This window comes from Dasypus novemcinctus, chromosome 6 (genome assembly GCF_030445035.2).
Source record: "Dasypus novemcinctus isolate mDasNov1 chromosome 6, mDasNov1.1.hap2, whole genome shotgun sequence".
NCBI lineage: Eukaryota > Metazoa > Chordata > Mammalia > Cingulata > Dasypodidae > Dasypus > Dasypus novemcinctus.
In genome coordinates, this window is record NC_080678.1 from 59,669,625 (window position 1) to 59,695,780 (window position 26,156).

At 36.8% G+C, this 26,156-nt stretch overlaps 1 protein-coding gene and 1 pseudogene across 2 annotated transcripts in view; both read left to right on the top strand.

Annotated features, from left to right (window-relative positions):
• Positions 1 to 26,156, top strand: part of PRKG1 (protein kinase cGMP-dependent 1) — a 1,391,770-nt gene that overhangs the window by 1,356,034 nt on the left and 9,580 nt on the right. For both annotated transcript variants that reach the window (XM_058298873.2, XM_058298872.1), the window contains exons 11-16: positions 9,993 to 10,132; positions 11,037 to 11,126; positions 19,588 to 19,729; positions 20,944 to 21,107; positions 24,800 to 24,922; positions 25,061 to 25,123. In XM_058298873.2, coding sequence (XP_058154856.1) covers positions 9,993 to 10,132; positions 11,037 to 11,126; positions 19,588 to 19,729; positions 20,944 to 21,107; positions 24,800 to 24,922; positions 25,061 to 25,123 — 722 coding nt within the window. The remainder of the gene's footprint in view (positions 1 to 9,992; positions 10,133 to 11,036; positions 11,127 to 19,587; positions 19,730 to 20,943; positions 21,108 to 24,799; positions 24,923 to 25,060; positions 25,124 to 26,156) is intronic.
• On the top strand, positions 320 to 2,355 carry LOC139439166 (cyclin-J pseudogene; annotated as a pseudogene).

Genomic DNA, 26,156 nt, shown 5'->3' on the forward strand with positions numbered 1-26,156 from the left:
TTCACTCTGGAACTAGTCATGGATTCTAAGTTACCTCACCTTGTATTAAATATAGGCATGAAATGGGTAGATGATGTGGCTCAGGCGGTTGAGCTCCTGCTTCCTACAGGAGCTAGGAAGGTCCCAGGGCCTCCTTAAAAAAAAAAAATGAACAGAAGAAAAACCAAACCAAACGAAGTCAGGGGAGCCGATGTGACTCAGGGGTGATCCCTGGCTTCCCAAATATGAGGTCCTGGGCCGCCCCAGTACCTCAAAAAAAAAAAAAAAAGCAAACAAACAAAAACGCCCTAAGATTGAGCTGCCTGCGGACCCTTTAACAATGGGCGGCGCCAGCACCTGTCTTTGGACCTCAGCGGGCGCTGCAGCAGCAGGAGCTGGGCGGTGTCCCCGCACCGGAGCGGGGCTGGGAGCTGGACTTGGCTTGGGGTGGCTGAGGTTCCGGAATGAAGGTGCAGCAGCAGGGGCAGTGGTGGTGAGGAAGCGGCCACCGCAAGTCACCAAGCGCTTCGGTACAAGGAGCTGAAGTTGCCCTCCTGCAAAGGCCAGTGCCCTCAACTCTCTCCGATGGTTTGGTGAGCAATGGCTTCCTGCTCTGCCCTTCTGCCTGGTGCCTTGCTATTTATTGGACCTGTTTATGGCTCGCTGTGGCATCGCTTTCCAGCAACTGCATTTATTTATTTAAATTTTTTTAAAGATTTTTAAAAATTTATTTCTCTTCCCCACCCTCCCCTACCCCAGTTGTCTGCTCTCTTTGTCCATTCATTGTGAGTTCTTCGGTGACCGCTTCTGTCCTTATCAGCGGCACCAGCAATCTGTGTTTCTCTCTGCTGCATCAGCTCTGTGTATGTGCGTCGCCATTCCTGGGCAGGCTGCACTTCTTTTGCGCTGGGCGGCTCTCCTTACCAGGTGCACTCCTTGCTCAAGGGGCTCCACCCCTGCATGGCAGGGCACTCCTTGCCAGGCATCAGCACTGCGCATGGGCCAGCTCCACAAGGGTCAAGGAGGCCCGTGGTTTGAATCATGGACCTCCCATGTGGTAGGCAGACACCCTATCCATTGGGATGAGTCTGCTTCCCTCCAGCAACTGCATTTAGTTGTGCTTTCCTGCCAGCTTCTAGTAATTCAATTTGAAGAAAAAGAAGATAATGTGCCTAAGCTGGGTTGTATGTAGTATTGGCAAAACAATTTGCTATGTGTGGAGCTATTATTATTAGAAACCTGTGGGTGGAGTCGCTGCCTTCCAACAGCTGCCAATTTCATGGAGTACAGTCGCTCAGATGCAGTACATGAAACAGATCTTCATGATGTCTGGCCAATGATTTATTTGGAAAAAACTAAACTACACATAGCCAACTATGAGGATTACTTCCTAGAATGCTGTTTGCACGTAGCTGCTACATGTGTGGCTTTTTCAAGAATTACACTTTATCTTTCTCCAGCGTGACCTACAAGACTGCATCATCTTACTGCTTACTCCTGGTATTTCTTAGTGCAGTGCATTTGTTGTAGACATGGAGAGAGTTTCAATTATTGCATATGGAAAAGCCAGGACTCAGTAATAATTTTGAAACCTGGGCCCCAAATAAGATTTTCAAGTTCTTTTAATGCAAAGGAAGAGTTAAATGGTCTTTTGTTTCAGTGCTCAATAAGTTTGAATTATCACATATCCCCCGCATTCTAGGTAAGCTTTTAGCATGAATCCTATACATTGTAGGTAAGCTTTTGGCATGAACTTCATACATTCCATGTAAGCTTTTAACACATTTGGTTTACATCCTTCCTGAATATTTAAAGTTTATAGAGTTTACATTGCTTGTTTTTCTGGGACTGGACTTGTTGCCATGGTTACCAAGGGCAAGGCTACAGCTCTCACCATGTGACACGCACAGTTCAGGTTATCTACAAAGAAATGAACAGCCCTACTCATAGCCTATATCACATTGAATGGCTGTTAATTGCCCATGATGATGTGAAAGAAGTGAACAAACAGAGGGACAGAAAGGACCTCAGTCTGCACACCCAAGCAGTGTTCCATACAGCCTCCTGGTCCTCGTGGTCAGTTCACTTTCAGCAAGCTCAGTATCTCCACTAGCCATGTCAGGACCAGTATCGCCATTCTGCTTCAAAACAACTAAGCTGTCAGTAGATAGTCTCTACCACACATACCTCGTCTTACACATTACAGACATGTCCTGCTGGCTTCCAAACAAGTGTTCAGGGCTATGGCATGTGCAGACTGGTGTTGGGAGGTCACTAGTGATACCAGCAGAGGTCAGACCCTTTCTGAATATTTCTTATAACCAGAGTTATCAGAAAAATGATTATCCTTGCAGTACTACATGTTTTGAAAGGTGAAGATAATACCACACTCTTTTGTGTTTTGAGTCTGTGGAGCAAGCTTTATTTAAACTTCTCTTCAAAAGGAAAGGAAGCCAAATGGCATCAACACTTCAGATACCAGCTCCAGGAAGACTGAATATCCCTCTGAGTATACCAAGAATACCTGGGAGGACTAAGCAAACACTTCAATACTGTGTATGTCAAATCCTATATTACAATAAATCCCTGTGTGATGATTTTCAAGCCCTGGCTGATGGTCCAAATATTTCAAAAATATTCACTACAACAGAAAATTTGGACAGACTCCCAAATTGAGATTTGACCTATGGTGGTCTCTGGCCTAATGTTGACTTATGTGTCAAAGATTAATGTTTATCTATGGATTTGCCAAACACTCTTTAATGAAGGAAAGTTGCAATATTAATTTTTGAAGAGGGAATGGATATGGCTCAAGCAGTTGAGCACCCGCCTCCCACATGGGAGTTCCCAGGTTCAGTTCCCAGTGCCTCCTAAAGAAGACAAAGAAACAATGAGCAGACATCAAGCAAAAACAATGAGCAGACAACAAGCAAACAATGAGCAGACAACTATAAAAACAAAAACAAGCAGATAGTAGATGTGGCTCAAACAGTTGGAACATCTGCCCCCCACATGGGAGGTCCTGGGTTGGGTTCCAGTGCCTCCTAAAAACAGACAACTAGCAAAAACAAACAAACAAAAAAGCAGAACAAAAGCAAGTAAAAAACAATGAACGAAAAAGCAAGCAAAAACAATGAGCAAACAGATGAAGAAGCCATGGGGGGGGGGATTTTTTTAAGAGATCCTTTTTTTTCTTATTCTATAGTTTTAAGTTATATTTGATTTATGGATGAATTTTGACTAAGTTTAAACTTATGAATTGCTATACTATACCTATCTGAGCAGTAAAAAAATTTTTTTAGATGATTGTGTATAACTTCCTTCCACAAATAGTATAGGCATATGGATTTACATATTAATATGAAGAGTGGAATAGATCACTTATCTTAAGATCATGGTCATAATTTTTTATTTTTTCCCTAGGTGATCAGCCTCAAATCTTTAGATTAAAAAACATTTAGGTAATTTGTATACTACTTGGAGACACTTAAATGTAAAACAATATGCTTTGGGAATGTTATAGTATGAACCAACTTTACAACTGTATGCTAAAATGTCCTGCTAGGATGTGTTTTTAAATGAAAACATAGCATTGTAGCATTGAATGAATTAGTTCTATGATTCAAAAAATATATATAAGTTTTTCATTTCTTAGTGTTATCAATAATCTATACCCAGATTTGATATTATTCTTTAAAAAGTTTTTTCAAGGGAAGGCATGCTGTAAAATGTCAATACTAGAATGAAGTTCTGAGGTTTATTTTGGAATGTGGCCAGGGTAGTTCTCAGGTTGTGCTAAAGCAGCACTTTGTTCTGTTATGTGGAGGATAGGCGTTATGAGCAACATTTGAATCCAGCTAGTCAGTCTAAGCAGGCAGAGGTACTGACTACTAAATTTCAGTAACCACTTCTGTTGAATTGGCCCCAGAAATGCCCTGGGACATTTCACTACACTGGTTATGAGTGAAAACAGCAATAATAGCCATTGCAGCAAGGGCAATTTTGAGGTAAAGAGTTTTGGGGAATAAGTTTTAAAAGTGTAAAAAAATGTCGTTGTAATAAACTGTATACCTTGTGCTCTTATCTGTTGGAGAAGGGAAATTTGGTGTAGGGAAGCTTTCTGGTTTAAAAGTTAGTAAGGTATGTCTTTTTGTTTATAACTTTTTAAAGATAGCATTTGATTAGAAGAGAATCTGCATGGCAGGTATGTGACTGTCATAATATGCATGGTAGACACACTTATAAAGATGTGGTATACAGCAGGAGTCTCAGCAATCAAGTCAGTGGCTTTTGGTAGTCAGGGAAGGGGCTCAACACAGTAACAGACTGATCCGGATGGCTCTCGTGGATGAGTGGGGGTGGGTGGCTTCTGCCAGCATGAATTCTTAGCGAAAAAAAATCACTTCCTAAAAAGAAGATAACTTTTGCACTTGAAGTACAGAAGGTATGATGTGGATTTATTAGACTGGTAGATGAAATAAAGCAAAACAAAAAACACTGAAGTAAGAAAAACACTTAGCCATGGTAGTTTACAAGCAAGGAAAGTGTGTTCTAAAAGTATTATCACTTTCTCTTTAGAGAAGGCTGCTAATTGGATTTTGGTGATTCTTACCTCAAAAAAACTTGAATTATTTTGGGGAAAGTGGGTTCAAAAGAGAATCTCCTTCACATTCACATTCAGAACCCAATATCCGGGAGTCCATTTTCAATATTTTAACTACTTCAATAATACTATGAAAGTAAGATATTGGGCTAGAGGTCTCAACTTGAAACAACAACCTGTGCCTATGGTAATTTCATGTCTTGTCAGTTGCTTTTATTGGTTGATTTAAATATCATTCTCGTTATAGAAGAATATGACATTTTAAAAAGCTAATTAACAATTTCCCATTTGTATTTTAAAGATTGATTGGGGGAGGGGGTTACTGCTGCTAGAATAAAATAATGGGTTACTATTGCTGCATACCTGGGGTGGGGTGGGATAGTTGGAGAACCAGAACTATTTTAAAACTTTAGGGTTCAAGTTAAATACAACTCAAAATTGCTAGCTTTTTTGGGGAGGGGGGGTGGAATTGTACAGGGTTTGTTTAATTTATTAATTAGTCTTTAATGTAGTTTTTCTTTTCTTTTGAGATTACTGGACCATCATTAAATGTCTTCTGTGCACACAATTAACAATATGTTTAAAGAGCTTTACCAGTCTCCACTAAAGAAACACTATTCAAGTTCAGACTGCAAACCAAAATGTGTTTGTGTTTTGATATGTATTAGTATAGAAAATACAAATTGTTATAACTACTCTAAAAGCTTAGAGTAAAAAATAATTATCACAAGTCCTTTAAAGAAATGAAGGTTTGGTTCAGCCCCAAACTTCAGTAGGTTGTTACACTATATACAATTTCTCAAGGTCTTGGCATTCCATTGTTTTCTAGTAGAGTGGATTCCACTTAACCTGACTCACTTGGAAAGCATCAGACAATAATAAATATCTGTTAACCTTTAAAAGAGACTTTAAAGGTTTTTTCACAACTAGAAAGTTATTATTTTTACTCTTTTATAAAAGTGAGACATGCCAATTGTACAAAAGTTAAGCAATTCAAAACATTAAAAGTAAATATCAACTACAAATGTCCATACTAAGGGAAAACCATTGTTAATGTTTCAGTGAGCACATTTATTAGTCTTCTCTTCATAATTTACTTTAAATATACACAGTCACATACAAACATATTACTTAGGGAATCATAAATGTATGCTGGTTAGTAGCCTGTAGGTTTCATTCGTATGGATGTTTGGGTTATTTTTCCATAATGTTAAATTCAAAGTAAACATTTTTACAGCTGTATTGCATGAATGTATCATCATTTCTTTTTCCAAGCTCCTGCTGATGGACACTCAGCTTCCAAATATTGCCATTATAAAGAAAATTGAGCTGAATATCTTTGAATGATCTTTGTTCAGTTTGAGTTACCTGAAACCAGTGGCCCTCGGGCACTCTTTCTGGTTAGGAGCCTGGGGCCTTATAAATCTTCTGGCATTCCAGGTTAAAAATGGAAATGGAGATTCTGGCTAAGGCCTATGCTACTAGGGACTAGTGAGGTCTGAGAAAGTATAAAGAAGGAAAGTGGCCCCAAACCGTAGGACTGCCTCCCCTTAAGCTAAGCAAGGACAAGAAGAAAGCCTTAGCAAGTTGGTCATATGGTTCCACTGTACACTTTTTGGAATTAATACTTACTCTATTGGAAACTAATAAGGCTGATGCCCAAAAGGTCTGAGTTTTTACCTACTTCTCATTGGCAACAGCCACCTACCACCTACCAACCATCATCCCCATCTCCCGAGTCTTCTCACACCCACCCTCAGTTTCTCCTTGCAGGATTCAAGCACTCAGGTGCCTCAAATCACTGATCACATGTCGAGGCCTCTGCAGGTGTCAGGGAAAATGGCAGTGAGGCTATGGTGACTTCCCAAACCACAAAGCTCACCTAAGTGAGGCTTAACAGTAATAAACACATGGTTCAGCTTTTCTTATAGGGTCTGCGAGGTAACCAATTTCGTTCAACACTAACCTGTAAAGCATCAGTCACTATCCTCCTAATTTATTTCACATTCAGACAAAGATAAACAGCATTTACTGGAAATAGCTTGGGCCAAACAGACTTGAGCATGAGCCCAGTTCTGCCATTTGATAGTTCTGTGGTTTTGAGTAAGAGAAGAATTTTTCTGGTAAACCTCACATTGCTCCTCTGAAAAATGGGCTTGGTAATAGCACTCAAAATTTGCCACAACGATTGACAGGACTCATTTACAACATTGTTTCTGACACCTAATAGGAATTCTATTAATTTTCGCTGTTGTTGTTTTGATGATGAAACCTTACTAAAAGAAAACAAAAAACAAAAAAAACAGGCTTCTTTTCAGGAATTCATCCTGAGATAATGATGTGGAAGGCCCAGCACAATTATGCGTTTAATAACGTTTGCTTCCCATTTCTCACTGATCTCCTCTTGATGGCGTCATTTATTTCCCTGCACAGATTCTTCATAATTTTAAGTACAAAACTATCAAAGAAACAGTCAAAGTAGGTAAATGTTTTTACCCATTATCCTGGCTACAGTGAAACAAAGTATCTAGGTGTAGATATAACTGGGATAAAATGGCCAGAAAAATTAAAATGGTAAATGCACTTAGAATCATAAAATTTTTTTCCTCAGAAGGAAACTAAAGAGTTATGACAGCTAAGAAAGTGGGGTCATGGACCCCAAGAACTAATTGGTGGCCAAGTGGGCATTATTTTTGAGATGATTTTATTAATTTTATATGACTGTATGGTCAGGGATAAGCACATCTCAGCCATTGAAGGAAGAGGAAAAACTGCTTTAAAAAAAATGAAAATTAAGGACTGAAACATACTGAATGTTAGAACCATTATATATCCTGTGCAGGGTTGACAAATATGGAAATCTTTTCTCTCAGCCATAATAAAGCGTACTTTTGGAAAGAAGAAAAGAACACTTACTGCATGTTTCTCATTGTAGCTTTTCTTGTTTTCCTCCTGTTGATAGGCTTGGAGGCATATTACAGACTGTAGATTATGCTGGTGCTGAGCTGAGCTGCCAGCTATATTGTGCCAATGATAAATCTCATGGCTTGTTTCACTCATTCTTTGACTCATTTAGTCAACAAATATTTAATGAGCACTTACTTTATGTCAGGCATGGTGAATAACATCAACAAATCCTTGATCTCTGGAAGCTTACAGGCTAGGGATGGATACGAAACAAACAAGAAGAATTTAGTGTGTTCAGCTGGACTTAAGAGAAAAGAGAAATGGAGTAGTTTCTTTTTTATGTAGATGGATGTGAGGGAAGGTTCTCTAATTAAGAAACATTTGACGAGACACCTTAAGGAACTGAGGGGATAGAAGTGACTGGAGACTGTTTAGCAATTGTTTCAAGCAGTTCACATGGTGACTATCTGTGAGAGAATGTTGGGGCCGAGGAAAAGTAAACGCAAAAGGCCCGAGGCATGAGTTTGAGTGGTGTGCTCCTGGAGCAACAAGCTAGCCAGTGTGACCTGAGCAGAGGGAGTAAGGGGGAACCGAGCCCAAGGTGTAACAAGAGCTCAGGTTGTCTAGGACCCCACCGGCCTCCATGAGTGCTTTATCTTAACCGGAAATGGTATGGGAAGCCACTTGAGGGTTCTGAGTAGAGGAGTAAAATGCTATGACTTTGTTTTAAAAGCAGCATTTGATCTGCAGAGCTTCTGGGTGGGGTAAGAATACAAGTAATGAGACCATCACTGAATGCCCATTCTATGCTACATCCTCATTTAAGAGCAATAGCTCCAGGCGTGGCTTCTTCAACAAGAAGTTGGGGCTCAGAGCAGTTAAGTGGCTTGGAGTAACCAAGTGGAGACAGGCTCCAGACCCAAATCCTATGATTCTAAAGATCTAGTTCTTTACTCCCACCCTTCCCCAAGTGAAATATGTATGTTATGACTAAAGACAATTTGAACATTAGCCATGTTACCTACATAAGAGTCCTCAGTAATTTATTGGGTAAGAATCTAAAGAAGGAATATGATTTTATTTCTTCTTCTCTGGATTTTAGTCCTCTGACAGTTCATTTTTCATGCCATCTTTCCTATCTGTCTAAATTTCTTTAAGAAGTAGGTTTTCATGTTCTGTGTTTTATTATGAACTACAACTGAATTCATTTGTCACACTAATCTTCCATCTTAAGGAGTTTCACATACAGAGTAGAGGGCCTTTGGCTGTTAAAGGCTTTGTCCATTATCTGTTTTACCCTCTAACCTGCCATTCAGATTCACAAATGCTGGCAGCAAACCGAGGCCCTTTTATTTTGAAGTGCCCTCGTGTTCATTCCTAAGGAACTTGCCACATTAGTGTCCTCTAAGATTGATTCAATCTATTATATCTGTGTGCATGAACAAGACATTTAAGAACTTCAGTATGCTAGCAGATGAAGCAGTAAATAATTCACAACTAAGAAGGGACAGCCATGCTTCAGCTGAAAAGCAGAAATACCTGTCATATTATTTCCCTAGGCTTTCTTTAGTCCAAATAATGCAGATTACTTGTCTTCAGGATTCTGCTGGTAGAGAGCTGTAGATGATAACTCCTTTATATTGCTATTAAGTGATTATCTCTATTATTTTTTTGTTCTTACAAGTCACCTTTTTGAAATTTCTTGTAAAACACTGAAGACAGAACTGCAGACTCTCTGAGGAATAGCATCTGTACGATCCAAACCCTACCCAGAGCCAATGGGAGCCACAAGGGACTGCAATGGAGGCCTGGGCCCATCACGGATAGTTAGGTCTCCCCAGTTTGCATAACTAAGGAGTAAGGTTTCAGATAAGAAAGGATTAAAGTCATCATGCAGGTTTGACATAAAAAAAGTTTTAAAACTGTCTTGAAAAACGTCTTGTTACTTTTAAAATTTTTGACCAGGAAAGATGAGGTGGTAAAAACAGCAAAAGTAATGGCACATACATCTGTACCCTAGGAGAGACGAGGGCCTATCACTAAACTTAATATGAATTTAACTCTGGAAATGTTCATGGACTGAAGAGAAACAGCCTAAAGACCCATGTGTGCCTACCTTGGCCACACTCACCTGAAGAACACCTGGAGAATTACTGAATTAGCTATTACTTTTTGACTGAAGGAGAAAAAGTATAAAATATACTCAAACAGATAATATAAAATGAAATGAAATAATACAATGAAAAGTAAGTACATTTGCCCTCTTCTAATCCAACTGGACACACAATGAATTTGGAATCCAGTTAGTTAAAATTCATCACATCCTGTGGAAAGAGCCTGGACTATAGTTTGAGCCCTGGATTTTAAACGCAGCTACAGCAAAGGGGTTAGTTTGGGGTGTCAATGACATATTCCATGCTTATTAACTTAGGGAGAATGCACTCTGTGATGATAACTATACAGGATTCTTCTCATTTACTTTTCTCCTCTAACTTTCTTTAAGGTCCAGTTGAAAAGTGAAGAATCCAAAACGTTTGCAATGAAGATTCTCAAGAAACGCCACATTGTGGATACCAGACAGCAGGAGCATATCCGCTCTGAGAAGCAGATCATGCAGGGCGCTCATTCCGATTTCATAGTGAGGTACATGTCCTGCCCTGGGAAGGCATGTCAACCACAAAACCCTCTGCGGGCATGCTCTCCTGTACACATTTTTTTCATACATAGAAACTTTTTTTTTTAATCCTATTTTTAGAAAGGTTGTTTTGTTGAAGAAAGAAAACTAAAATTTTAATTCCATCCATTCCCCCCCCCCCCCCCCCCGCCCCCAAGAGAATCAGATTCTCTTGGAAAGAATGTGTTTTTCCAAAAGGATATGTCAGATTTCTAACATTTCTTTTTCATTTTCTCATTTATACCAAATCACTACTGAGACCTCTGGGGCTTAAAAGCAAAAATATCAACAATCAAACAATTTACCCTTAAATTATTTGAATAGCTTTTGAAAATTAAAATAATGGCAGCTGATGATACCATTTAAATATTTTGAGAGCATCAATAAGAAAATGATAGGGAATTTTCACATGCAAAAGAAGCTTTTCTAACTAATTCACCTGTGGCACTTTCTGAAAACAGGCTCTATATAACATGGATTTAAGTGAACACACAAATTTCTTACATGTCTATCTTTATAAAGTGTTATCTACTTTGTAGCCATGTACATTTGCATGTTTATGACCACTAAATATTGCACAAGAGACCATGCTCCATACAGCAGCCAAACTGGAATTGAAAGAACTCTAAGAAACCCTCTTTGTCCATAATCATTTTGGTTAATCGTTCAAGGGAGAGAAAAGCTCCTAAGGTGGGCAAGTCTTACTCAAGAGCCATTGGCTCCCTTTCCCTATTTGTGGACTTTTCTCTCTCATTCTTCAAACAAAATTTCAAGCTTAGTGAATCAAGAAAACTACATGATCTTTGGACTCAAAACATTTATGTGCTTTTAAAAAATGTTTTTAACCTTTATTTTCTTGTTTGCAATTCACAGACTATACAGAACATTCAAGGACAGCAAATATTTGTACATGTTGATGGAAGCTTGCCTAGGTGGAGAGCTCTGGACCATTCTCAGGGATAGGTAGGAGATCGGAGAAATTTCTGTCTTGTCTCTAAAAACACAGTTGATTATGATAGTCTATAAGAAGAGTCAATTACTATAAAGTATAAAAATTCATATTTGAATTTTACATATGTGCATTACCAAAATGTAGAGTAAACAAGAGGCACAATCCCTTAGGATTTACTTGTTTATATGAAACTCAGCCTGCCACTAATGGCACAGGCTTAGTAGGCTCTAAAAATGATTCCTAGCAAGGTATACCCAGGCCTTAGTTAAGCATGAATATCAGATTCAGACAACCATATACCTGGAATTCAATTCATTACTTTAACATGAAGAGAATTATAATTATTTGATAGCTGCACGCTATCAAATCATTTAATAGCAGTTTAATCATTCTATTCAGTTTAATCTTTACTTTTACCTCTACCTTTATATTGCTCTTCCCTTAAAAAACCAGAAACAAAAAACCCCACAAAAGTTTCTAATCATCCCTTTCAGCCTTTAGCTGGTCTTAGGAAAAAATGAATCCACTCATAAACAATATTTCATATTAATAATCTGATTTAGATTTATTTCTTTTCCCTTTCAGGACAAATAATTATGCAAAATTCATTGTCTTAATTTTCCATTTCATATTTACATAACCAGTAAACTTTTATTCTATAAAATATACTAGGAGATTATGACCAGCCCTATATGTTCACATTTTAAGAAACACGGACCATTTTATTCTCCTATATCCACTGATTATTCAAAAATCACCTTTCCTCTAAATATTAATCTTTGACATCTCTATGTTATTTGTGTCAGTCCCACCTCAGCTTCTCCTTCACTGGGTAACTTTTTTTTTTTTTTTAAAGATTTATTTTATTTATTTAATTCCCCCCCTCCCCCGGTTGTCTGTTCTCTGTGTCTGTTTGCTGCGTCTTGTTTCTTTGTCCGCTTCTGTTGTCGTCAGCGGCACGGGAAGTGTGGGCGGTGCCATTCCTGGGCAGGCTGCACTTTCTTTCGCACTGGGCGGCTCTCCTTACGGGTGCACTCCTTGCACGCATCAGCACTGCGCATGGGCCAGCTCCACACGGGTCAAGGAGGCCCGGGGTTTTGAACCGCGGACCTCCCATATGGTAGACGGATGCCCTAACCACTGGGCCAAGTCCATTTCCCACTGGGTAACTTCTTTTTGACACTTGGCTATAGGTAGCCATGATGTTCTCTGAGAATCAAGTTATTTCTGGCAATTTGTTACGTTGTAGATAGCTTAGGATGAAACAAGTGGCTCTCTGTATGCTATTAATTTAAATTCTCATTCCTAATGTTCTTTATATCTTTGGACAGCATGACCTTTTGTGGCTTTTTTATTCCCATTGCCTTATTTATGTTAAATGGATTTCTTGTTACCATATTATATCCTATTACATTAATGCTTTATTTCATTTCTGAAATTTAAGATAAATAGCATACAATGTGAAAATTAGGAGACAGGCTTAATATCTGTAATAAACTGTTATATCATAGTATACTATTACATTGAATTATTGTTAGTATTTGAGTACAGATTATATGCCAGGCATGGTTGTTAGAAACTAGGGAGACAGTGCTAAACAAAACACATGTGGTCCCTTTTCAACCTACAGGCTATTGAACTAAGATATATTAGGGTTTGTGAGTTGACATCTGCTCTACCCTACTGTATTATTTTTTTGTTTTGTTTTGTTTTTTAAACTTTTTTTAAAAAGATTTATTTTATTTATTTCTCTCCCCTTCCCCCTCATTGTCTGCTCTTCTGTGTTTGACAGCATTGGGAAACTGCATCTCTTCTTTCATGCAGGGTGTCTGTCCTTGCAGGGTACGTTCCTTGTGCATGGGGCACCCCTACGCTAGGGTGCCCTTGTGTGGCACGGCAGTCATGGCATATGGCAGCACTACATGTGGGCCAGCTTTACCACACAGGTCAGGAGGCCCTGGGGATCGAATCCTGGACCCTCCATATGGTAGACGGATGCTCAATCAGTTGAGCCACGTCCGCTTCCCCTGTATTTTCGAAACTGACTATTCATTGTAATGATTTATTTAAAAACTCTCTCTGCTTTATTTGAATTAGAACAGTAGGAGATATATAAATGGAAATAAATATGTTTATAAAAATAAACATGAAAGCAATTTAAACACACACAGACCCACATACACACAGAGACTGTAGTAGCAGAGAGAAGACGGGTGTACACGGTATTGAAGGCCAGGACATGAGAATTCTGAGAAGGAAGTTTTATTACCACCAGCCAGATGTGGCGGACTTTTGTCTTGCTAAAAACTGAGCACCAGATAGAATTTTGGGGTTCCTTTTATACAGAGGATATAACAGTGGGGAGTCAAGTGGTACTTGTATACAAAAGGACTTTTTGTTAGTTTCTTCAAGTATTTTACCTGAGTATTAGATGAGTTATTTCCTCCAGGTAAGCTTGATTTAACACATACCCCCCACATTCCAGGTAAGCTTGAGTTAACACAAAACCCCAACATTCCAGGTAAGCTTTTAGCACAAACCCCCCATATTCCAGGTAAGCTTGACACATTTGGCTTGCATCCTCCCTGAATATCCAAAGCCTATAGAGCTTGAATTTATGCACAGGCTGTATTAAGACCAGCTATATCCCTGTAGTTTTTGTCAACTTACGTTAATTAACTTGTCTTACCAGTACCACAACAGTAGTAATAATAATAATAATGGTAAAAGCCAAACTTAAGTCTACTCCTGAGGCATCAGATGTGAACAGGCATCAATTTTCAACTGATTTTTTTAAAGAAAATACTTTTTATTTCATATTTTCCCTATTTAATTGGATTTTATATTTTGCTTGTTCATAAATGCTGGGCAAGCCTTCTGAGTGAGATGTATTTTGATCTTGTCAAGGCAGAAGGCTTGCTATTGAGAAGAATTTACCTTGAGAAGAGTAGATGGAATGAATGTATGAACAGTAGTCATTTCTCTACCTCTATACCAGGCTGCTTTTTCTAATATTTAAAAATTTTTATTTATTTCTCTCCCCTTTCTCGCCCCCCCTGCCCTATTGTTTGCTCTCTTGTGTCTATTTGCTATGTGTTCTTCTGTGTCCGCTTGCATTCTCATCAGAAGGCACGGGAATCTATGTCTCTTTTTTGTTGTTGTTGCATCATCTTGCTGCATCAGCTCTCCATGTGTGCAGTGCCACTCCTGGGTGGGTTGCGCTTTGCACGTGGGGCAGCTGTCTTTGCGGGGCGCACTCCATGCACATGGGGCTCCCCTACGGAGGGGAGTGGCACGGCACTCCTTGTACACGGCAGCACTGCACATGGGCCAGCTCACCACAAGGACCAGCAGGCCATGGGTTTGAACCTGGACCTCCTATGTGGTAGGCGGACACTCTATGCACCCCTAGGCTGCTTTTTAATGATTCACTTTTTCCTCCTTCCTATCATACTTGAGTTTTGGGGATACTCAGTCCCTCCAATATACTTAATACTCCATCAGGAAGCATGATTTGGAGCAATATCAGGCATCTGATGCTTCCTAAAGAACAAAGTATTCACTGAAGTCTCAACGTTAAAAGCAATAGAACGATTATATATAAAAATCATCTTCCCCCGCCAGTGTTCTTTTTATATATGCATATAGCCTTATTCCTTTTACTCTAAGTCACTATTTTGTTTTGTTTTTCCTGTTCAAGACATTGCTGAGAGAAAAGTGTAGTTTTGGAGATTAATATCATCACTGATTAGCTTTCTTGCTATTTGTTTAAATTGAGAATGAGAATTTTAAAGATTGTTAGTAAGAAACGAAAAAATGCTAAAGGAAAGAGGAAAGTATATTGTTAAATATAGAAAATTAGAAAATATCCAGACTCCAAACAAACCACTTTGTTCAATTTCCCTCTTGTGTCTGAAGAAAGCAGCAGGAAGGGAGAAGCTATTCTGAAAGCATAGAAGAAACTATACGGGTTGATTTGAAGAAAGGCTTGTGTGACCTTATTCTTTACTAACATGGTTACACCTCTGAGCCTCAGGAATTTAAAGCAGGAAGTGGCTGATAGCAACCCAGACATCCTTCTCCTCACCTCCTAGCAGAGCTGGCCACTTCCTGCCTTTCCTGCTCTTTCTTCTCATTGCATAGGAAAGGACCCAGAGCAGGTCTTCACGTGTTGTGAAAAAAGTAGGAATTAAAATGATACATCCACATGCAAACAGATTTGAGGACAAGTCAATATTTTCTTATCGTTGAGACATGACCAATAGCACTGAGATGGTTAGGTCTTGCTATTATTTCACTGGTTTAGTGTTTACTAGCTGTCATGTTTTATTTTCAAGTATGTGACTTTTGTCTTCACATTGGAATAGGGTGGTACAAATTATATCTTATTCATACTTCCTTCATAACACTTAAAGAATTGGCAACCCTTGCAATGTCCTTAAAAATGTAAGATATTAATATGATAGAGTATATATTAGTGTATATATTAGTATGTGGTATAATATATAATACATTATCATTTATAGGTGCATTATTTAATGCATATTCCAATCTGATAAAATTTAATATTTCAACCTTTTACATAATGCAGATTATTTAATATATATGTTAATTCTACTAAAAGTCTTTGATTATTTTAAAAACTATAATTTTCAATCATGCATCTCATTTCCTTGTCACTTGTCTTTCTAGGTGTATTTATAAGCCAGAAAGTGGCTTGATGTCATCTATTTGGGGTGGGGGGGGGTTGATTATTTAAATTCCACCTTAGATGACCTAATAGATGGTACATATCCAAGGTGATTCAAAGGAAATGAATCTTTTTTGAAAAATAATTTAGTTTCCCTAACTTTACAACTGGAAATAAATCTGCACAGGTTGCAACATATTTCATGCTTATACTCTCACTAATGATTGTTGTGTCTAGTTGATAAAATGAATGAATTTATTTTGGGAGAAGTGATGTTTTTTCTTTGTTACATTTTGCCATTTCAGGACTCAGTTCCTGGCAAGTTGATTAGACATTGTGATTAAATTTGTGTGTGTGATTAAATTTTGAGGTTATCAATAAGTACATGTAAGCCCCTAAGTTTCTATTAAAATGTTATCTGCTACCATCTAGCTAAACAACTACCCATTCCCAAAAAGTTTAAAAGCCCATCTCTTACTTGTTCTACTGAAATGACACACAGCTATCAAGGAATAATTTATTATTTCAAAGTGCTATATAGGGCAAATCATTTATTTTTTTAACAAATTCTCTAAACTGTTGATAAAGCAAGGTTTCATTTCTGTTTAAGATCAAATTTAGACTGTCATTTCCAATTCTAATAGTAATTTTTTCATTTGAGAAACCCTAAGTCTATGCTTTGTGACTACTTTCAAGACAGTGGAGTGTAAAATTCATAAATTACCTCCATCAAATGTTTAGTGATGAAAAAGAACATCACTGGTAAACATTTTGTGTGTATGTATTGCACTGATAGAAGCAGATTTGAGGCGAGGTTTTCACTTAATTTTTTAAATCAGTTTCACATGCATTTAGGCATAGCAGATACTCAGTATAGATCTGCTGAAGGAATGGAAACCAGCTTTCTAGAAATCTCCAAATTCTAATGTGGCTCAGGGCAAGAGAAATCTCGAAACAAATAAACAGAGCTGTCAAGAACTGAAGACTCTAAGATGTATGATTCTTGGTCAGTTAACTACTTAATGAAGGAAAGGAGAGTTTTGTTGGCAGGTGATAAAAGGGTAATTTCTGCCTTCCATTTGTGAGAAGCATGGGGAAAGTGAAAAGAGCAGAGATTAACAGGACTCCTCAGAGCTGCCTTAGGGCAGCTAGCCTTGACAGCGAGGGGCAGGAAACACTGCAATAACAGATTAATTAGTTTTGTAAACTCCCCACCTGCATGAAGCTGCAGATCTGTTCTATATTATATCAATCAATTCTCCCAGATTAAGACAAACTGGTTTAGAAAGTGTTTTTTAGTGATTGAGTATAACTGGTACTATTCATTGATACCAGCTATATGCCAAGCACTTAGTCTAAGTACACATATCAATTCTTTGATTCCTTACAACAACCTTATATGAGAAAGTTATTATTAACCCCATTTTGCACTGAGAACATCGATGTTCAGAGAGGTATAGCAAATTGCTCAAGGTCAAATAGTAAGTGCAGCTGGATATGAACCCAGGGTTCTTTTGCTTCAGAATCCATATACTTAACCTCTAGGCCCCTCTGATGAATTTGAGTTTGTATTAGGATTTTTCCCCATCTTCCTACTAATGGTGAGAAAGATAAATATACCCTCTAGGATGTAAAATTTATCCCTTACGGGAATGATAATTCTCATGACAACATCAACAATACATTTGTCCATTTGGTTCTATTAACAATCGAGTATTAAGAAAAAGAGAACTGTTATCCAAAACACAACCACAGAGAAAATCTCTTCTAACAAAAAGGCCCACTTGTAATCAATTGGCTGATTAAACACAGCATGAAATACAAAACAAGGCAAGGCTGTATGCCACGTTTTTTTAGTTTGTTTTTGTGTTGTTGTTGTTTTTGTTTGTTTTTTTGCTTTACCAGCTCTCCATTGAGAAGGGATTGAATCATATACAGTACTCAATGTGGTTAAAGCTATATGTTAATTATATATGTAAGGATTCTTACTTAAGGTAAATAATCTCTCCAATTAAAAGAAATATGTTGTTCTTGATAGACAAACATACTTTTCCTAGTTTAATTAAGGGCAAAGAAAAAGAGACCTTCAAAGCGCTATTCTAAACTCAACTCTTCTCCAAATATACAAGGTTAAATAGTTTTAAGTCTTCCAAGGATAGCTCCAAGCCAAAGAAAAATTGCAACAAAAAAGTATATAATCCATTCCTTTTATGGATGGCATTCTTTTTTAAAAAAAATGTTTATCTTTGTCCTTATAAATTCACAATTGTTCCATTCCATGTTGAAGAGAGTTACTAGAAATTTAGTAATTACAGTTAACATCAAGTACCTAGAGGACTAGGTATCATCATCCCATAAAGGACTGTATTTCATTTCTTTTGGGAGAGCTAATAAGGTCAGTCAGAAATCTCAGGGTATATTAATAATGAAATGAAGGCTGTACTTCCTGGAAGAAACTACCTGTTTCTGAAAATGACCTACAAGGGGACTGCTTGACTGCTTAGCTTTAGCCTTGGATTAACTGATGAATTTTGTAAAAAAAAAAAAAACAAAAAAAAAAACAGCTGTATTAGCTATATTCCATTCTTTAATTTTTTGAGGTGTACTTCTCAATTTTGAAAAAGGAACAAATGCTATCAAAATGATAAATGGCAAGAAAAGAAGAAAAGAGAGGAGAGGAAAGAGGAAAGAGTAAAAAAAAATGCTAAGTGGATCAGGGAGTCTCATGAGAGAAAGTTTCTGGGGCTATCCTCCATTGCACAGTAGCTAAAACAGCTTGTGCGTTTGTCTCTCATAACTTGGCCACCTCAAATGCTGGTGTTCACATTAATGTTCCTGAATTATTATGAAATAATTAAGTTATGTTTACTATTTGGGAAAGAAGAATGTAGTTTATCATTTTAAGAAATTCCATGAAAAAGCATTTAAAATATAAAGATTCTGCCCTTGAACTAAAAAAGTTAACCTTTGATGACAAATTTTTCCTTTATTGTTATTTCATAAAATATGTATAGATGAATGATAGACATAGAAAAAGAGAGCTTCTTTGCTAACTATTGTAATCAAGTTAAAACATTCACTTCCAAATGCTTATTAGTTTCATCTTTTCCTACTAATATGGAGACAGGAGTGTAGGAGATGTTATTTGTCTTATAGACAGAAGGATACATAGCTTGCAATATGATTGCATCGTTAGCATCACAATTCTTTTCCAAAGTGGTTCTTTGAAAACATTGACTTGTATTCACATACTCATGAAATATATATTATTTAGAAAGATTCAAAGCCAAGCCCTCAAAGAATAATTATGATGAAACCCATAAAACTTCTCCTGCCCCCCTCTGTAACTCTGCCTTATTAGATTGTTCTTGGGCTGGTGAAAGGAAGCCATGACATATAAGAAATGTACTGTGTTGTTGGACTCTTCAATTCTTTCAGGAAGTTAGATTTAAATATTCTGCCCAAAAGTCAGAGAAATCACTGACTTGATTCTAAAATTTTTTTTAATAATTAATTTTTTTTACTTTTAAAGAAGCTTTAGATTAGATTATATGAATGTTACATTAAAATATAAGGGATTCCCTCCCTCCCACACTTTCCCACATTAACAACATCCTTCAGTAGTGTGGTGCATTTCCTACTGCAATGGCAAGGAGGGTATTGGTCTTGGGGTTAAATTTTGCTGCAGGAATATAAAAGTGAAGTGAGAAAAAAAAAACAAAAAACCCTCTACTAGAAAATCTAATGTCGTATACACTTTCATTCCATATTCTGTATTTCAGAGGTTCATTTGAAGATTCTACAACCAGATTTTATACAGCATGTGTGGTAGAAGCATTTGCCTATCTGCATTCCAAAGGAATCATTTACAGGGACCTCAAGCCAGAAAATCTCATCCTAGATCATCGAGGTTATGCCAAACTGGTAAGTGTTGTCTACAAATGGTTTATGCCTTATGGTTTTAAAATATTGGTTTATAAAGCTATGTTCAGTTTGCTAACATTAAAATCTTAGTTTTCCATTTCAATATTAAGACTTTCCTTAAAAACAGGTTTTAGTATTACATTTTCAGTCAACTATTCTTCCAGACTATTCTTCCAGACTATGCAAAAGTTATAAGATATTAAATTGGCTGGGTTTGAATTAGTAATACCTTGCCAAAACATATTTTAGTGGGCTCATACTTGCTGGCATACGTTCATAGACCTAGAAGAACCTCATAGAAATTATCTGTCTAGTGAACCTCTACTTTTCAAAGGGAGTGGTATTTATATTATAGATAACCATGCATCATTTCAGTATTTTACATTTAAGAATAATAGTAATGGAAAAAATAGACTGCAGATTTCCCAGACTATGTTAATATTATTTTTATTATTATTATCTGTTGGTAAGAGTGCTAAAGGTTTACTATGGAAGGGAAGTTTTCTTATTAAAAATGAACAAAATGGATCTGTCAGAGTCTCATTTTGTTTTTTTTAAATTTGGACAGCTCATGATTTTTAGAAAAATCAAATCAGTTAATTATTAATATTCCTAACCAAATTGTTTTAGAAAAAAAATTTCTGCATTTGAGGCATCTCCTTCAAAAGATTTCTACTAAATGAAGGATACATTTTCACTTTTTCTCTGTTTCTGTTTACCAAGAGCAGAGCCTTTGATCCCATATCTTTGTAATTTACATTCTTTGATGATTAAGGGGCTTCTCAAATAATTAATATTAAACCAATCGTCAGCTTCATAAATACAGCAAAATCATTTATATTCTGGGAGTGATAAGTAGGCCCTTCTAGTCTTTACATCTTTTTTAATAAAGGAGAAATTCTTTGTGCTCTACACTCCACTGGCATAAAAGAAGGAAAACTGAAAAGTCTTTCCAGAAAGAAAGGCAACCATACTTATTTGTAATTTTTTGAATTCTATCCTATGTAGAGGTTGCAACATTTCCCATTAAATTTGAGTTTGGTCAAAAAGGCTGTGCTTGCTTGCAATATAAATGCTTCCCTTCAGAAGAGGACTATAATTACACACATCTATTTTTTCTTAAATTATTAATCAGTGTGCTTCAGCAAAGTGACTTATTGTTTTTAAGCTTAATCGTAAGTGGTTTGAAATATCTTGGGTTTTTCTTTTGCAAGGTTGATTTTGGCTTCGCAAAGAAAATAGGATTTGGAAAGAAAACATGGACTTTTTGTGGGACTCCAGAGTATGTAGCCCCAGAGATCATTCTGAATAAAGGTCATGACATTTCAGCTGACTATTGGTCACTGGGAATCCTAATGTATGAACTTCTGACTGGCAGGTATGGATATTATTAAGAAACTTCTAATAAAATAGACTAGCAAACAACTACACATTTCTGCCTTTGTTGCTCTGATTAGACCATCTTAAAGTACTTTTCATCATATCTCAGTACCATACTTTAATTTGTTATGCAAATGATCAGGAATTCATAAAGTCAGGTCTAAAATGGATCAGATAAGGCAACCAACTCAACATCTTTTGGTCTCATTAGTGCCCGTTCTTTGTACATCTGTCAATTGTGAAATGATCTGGTTTCTTTCTGTGTGACCTTTGGGCCTAGTTCTTTAGCCAGCAATGAAGTAAGGGAGATGATGGTCATATAAAAATACCTAGGGTCATTCTTCTATACAAGAAGGATCTGTTAGCAGTCATCCTATGTAAATGAAATGTGAATGCTTTGTGCCTCTTTTGTGTAGTAACATCAAAACCAGCAACAACCAAATAGGGCACCCTGGGTACTACGAGGTTTAAGACAGACTCTTAGCTGCTCAAGGACCAATACTAAAAGAAAACTAATGCACCACCATGATGTGTGCTCATTTGAGTTTAGTCATTATGACATACAGCATACACAAGAGGACTGAATTGTGCAGGGAGGCTTTTAAAGAAGATAAGAGGGCAGTTGAGTCTTAAAGGAAGGACAGGACTTAGAAGTAGAGAACAAGAGTAAGGACATTGCAGGCAGGGATGCATGACTTAAAACAGAGGGTCAGTAGTGGGCATAGACATGGGGAACATTCATGCAAGAAAATAATGGGAGATTGATAAGCACCGTCATTCAAGGGTCATGGTTGCTGTACTTCAGTGTTTGGACTCCACCCAGAGAAGAAGTGAAATATATCGTCTTATTTAAGGAACACAAGTGGCAGTAATGTGTACTGGGTGAAATGGTGGAGAGATGGGGAGATTAGTTTCAAGATTACTGAAATAATTCAGGTCTAGGAAGCTGAGAGGAAACTGAAATAGGGTTGGGCGACAAGTAGGAGTCATACGAAAGGAACAATTATGAGCTCGGTGCAAAAGAATTTTGTAATTCTAGAGTAAAGCTAAAGTGAAAACAAGAGGATGACCCTTAGTCTCAGGGTTATTTGTGAGGATTCGTGAATATGTGTCAGGTTCCTAGCAAGAACTCCATAACTGTTAGCAGCTACTGCTACCATTACCATTGCCAGGAATAATTGTGCTTTGATTTTGTGGGCATTTTACATTATTACTTCTCTTGAAACTTCTATGTTAATATCAAATAAATTAACAGTGACCTAACAGAGTTTTCATATATTATTGGTGAAAAAATGTATATTTGAAATTTAGCAGTTCTTTTAGTTTCATTCTTCTGGTTAACTCTGAGTAAAATTAAATTGAATGATTTATTTTAAAAAGCTAGTATAATCCTGTGTCTCACCATCTACATAGGAAAATGTGTGAAATTATGTTCAAGTTATTGTTATCATAATTAACTTTAGAATGTTGGATGATTTTTACTTCTAAGTAATTTTATGTTTTATTTACTGTATGAATATCTTATACTGAGTATGTATCACTTATAAAAACCACAAAAGTAATTCTATAATAAATAATTTTTAAGATAGTGGATGGACAGAAAATAAAAATATAAATTAGAAAAATATTAAATATTCTTTATACTTGAAGCATATTGGTTGCAAAAAGGAAATCTACAAATTTAAGATGTGGTTCTTCCTCATTTTTAATGTAAAAGTTAAAACTGGCAAAACAATTTAGAGAGTAAAGAGAATATTCAATTATAACATCACGTAAAGAGGAAAATTTAAAATTCTAAGAGAATACTAATAGAATTACATGTTTATGGATTTGAAAAGTGATTTAAAATTGGAAAGCAGTTACTAGCAAATAACATATTAAAGGAAATAAAAAGTACTTGTCACAGGAAATAGAGAAAAGCTCAAGTCAAATACCATCACAGTCTTCAGCTCAAACAAATCTTCTACTCTCTGTTTTAAGTAACACAATGATTTTATCCTGCTGGGTGAAAAGAAGCACTTAGAACTACTATTAAAGAACATGATGGGGGAAAAATAGGCTATATGATTTCTTCCTCAAAAAGACACAAACCCTGTATTAAGAAAATAAATTAAAGAAATCATTTGTCATGGTATATCATAATTTCCCCTCTCAACTGCAAGGAATTTGATGGAAGGATCTGATTTTAATCATTTCTATATTTTCTGGGCATGGCACAAATCCATGCTTAGGACAGATATGTAAAAAGATCAACTATCTGGCTCAGGAAGGCTCAAGTATTATATTCATGCTAGCAAAGAGGATGTCGTGTATTAGGTGATTACTGAGGACTGATAAACAGGGCAAAAAGGAAAGGAGAACTATTCTTTAAAATCATTAATTCAAAAAATATTTATTAACCATCTACAATGTACTAGGCACTCTAGACTGGGAATACTGGCAGAAAACAAAACAGTTTGGAAGGGGAGACAGAAGTAAAACAAATGACCACACAAATGAAGAGGTAATTACAAGGTATAATCAATGGATACTATGAAATTATGACAGGGAACTCTAATATAGATTAAAGTTTAGAGTATTAGATATGATTATTGGATTATGATTGGTTGATAGGAGTTATATGATTGGTTATATTATGTTGATCCGAGTGAGCCTTTCTGAGGAAACAACATAAGATTCAAGCAGAGACTTAATAAATGTGGCATTAGCCAGCTAAAACATGGGAAGAAGAACATTCCAGGTAAAATAAACAACACCCTCAGGTGGGAAAGAACTTGATATTTTAGAGAAACAGACCAAAGACTGTTGGACCAGAACCCAGTGAGTGAAAGTGGTGATGACAGGAGATAGGCTCCATCTTTGATATCTCTGATGTCCTTGTAGCCTATCCTGAGAATTTTGTACTTCATCCCAAGTGTAATCAGTGAGTCAATAAATGGAACAAAGGACCAAAGTGACAGGAACTCACATCTTGAATGACCAAGGACAGCAAGAAGGTGAAAGGGGCAAGGCACCTCTACTAAAGAGAAAGGAAGGGCACAGCAGACAAAATTTATCTATTTCATGGTTTTGCTAAGTGAATAACTAAGGATTTCCTCATGGAGTTAGTACTATATTAATCTGGTTTCATCCATTTACCACTACTAATATAAGTCCTACAGTGAAAATTAATGTCAATTTTTGGAGTTTATAATAATATAAGTTTTATTATTTAAAAATAAAAGTAAGGAAGCAGATTTGGCTCAACAGATAGAGCATCCGCCTACCACATGGGAGGTCCAAGGTTCAAACCCAGGGCCTCCTGACCCATGTGGAGCTGGCCCATGCGCAGTGCTGATGTGCGCAAGGAGTGCTGGCCCATGCAGGGATGTCCCTGCAAAGGGGAGCCCCACACACAAGGAGTGCGCCCCATAAGGAGAGCCATGCAGTGTGAAAAAAGTGCAGCCTGCCCAGGAGTGGCACCGCCACATATGGAGAGCTGATGCAGCAAGATGACACAACAAAGAGAGACACAGATTCTGGGTGCTGCTGACAAGAATACAAGTGGACACAGAAGAACACACAGCGAAAGGACACAGAGAGTAGACAATTGGGGGGAGGCGAGAAGGGGAGAGAAATAAATTTTTTAAAAAAATCTTTAAAATAAATAAATAAAAGTAAAATCTCTTTTCATGTCTCTCATTCATACAGTCCACCTTTCTCAGGCCCAGATCCTATGAAAACCTATAACATCATTTTGCGGGGGATTGACATGATAGAATTTCCAAAGAAGATTGCCAAAAATGCTGCTAATTTAATTAAAAAACTATGCAGGTAAGGATTTCAACAATATCCTTTTTCTTCAATTTTTTAAAATTATTTTTATTTTTTTTGTTTTTCTTAATTAACCATATTTTTAAAAGGGTCAATATATGAAAATATTGGATTCCTTATCTATTCTTTTATTTATAGGGACAATCCATCAGAAAGATTAGGGAATTTGAAAAATGGAGTGAAAGACATTCAAAAGCACAAGTAAGTGTTCTTTCCTTCTATCTTTAGTTTTGAGAGAGAGTTCAGAAAACCTGGGAAGCATCTCCCCAAGGTGTTGTTTTTGAAAGTACAAGTTAGTGACTCCATAACTGATACAGTTAGCTTATAGGAATATCCAAAGTGCAAGTGTAAGCTAGTTAGCCTTTTAAATACCTTTCCAGTTGTGGTCCAGAGTTTCATTAGAAATGCCTGAATCTATGGCATTCCAAATAAATTCATTGAATTATGAATTAAACTTCTCCCAACATATACAAAATATGTCTTTTATTCTGGAATTCCATTCTCTATCAGAATTTAAAAACAAAAATCCTCTACCTTATAAGGCCTCATTTCCTAGGCTAAATCCAAATAGAGTTTTTCAAACCTTTTCCTGACTAGATGATATGATGGGGTTGGGGAGGAAAATGTACTCTTTTATAAAATCAAGGGCAGCTTCTTAAATATCAGACCTTCCCTACCAATGTTGACTGGAAGTTCTAGAATGAAAACAAGCTCACTTTGGTTTTCCCCCTTTAATCTGTTTGTGTAACAGCCAAGGGAACTATATGTTCCCAAAGTACCCTATTTACAGAGATACCTAAAATTATCTAAAAGATGGAAAGGCCTGCTAAGAATGTGGAAAAAGCATTTGCTAATGGTAAAACCTTTCAAAGAAAAAAAAGTTATTGTTATTTGGTACTCATTTTCACAGAAAAACTGTAAGTGAAATACCTTCCATCTATTAAAAAATAAAAAAGGAAGACAATGGGAAATGCAGAGTTTAATACAGCTATGTAAAAAGGTTAATTAGCTGAGCTTACCCACTGATTCAGTGGCAAAGATGGAAAGATCTTTCCATGCCCTACCTCCTTAAAATTTCCTGTAAGGCACAGAGCCAAGCACATTAAGATATTTATTAAATTAAAATGATAGTGTAGGAACAACGTTATACAGGCATTATGACTGAAATTACTAGAAATTACTATGACTGAAATTACTAGAATAAAAGAGAGTTGCTTTCTAGTTGGTACTTAAA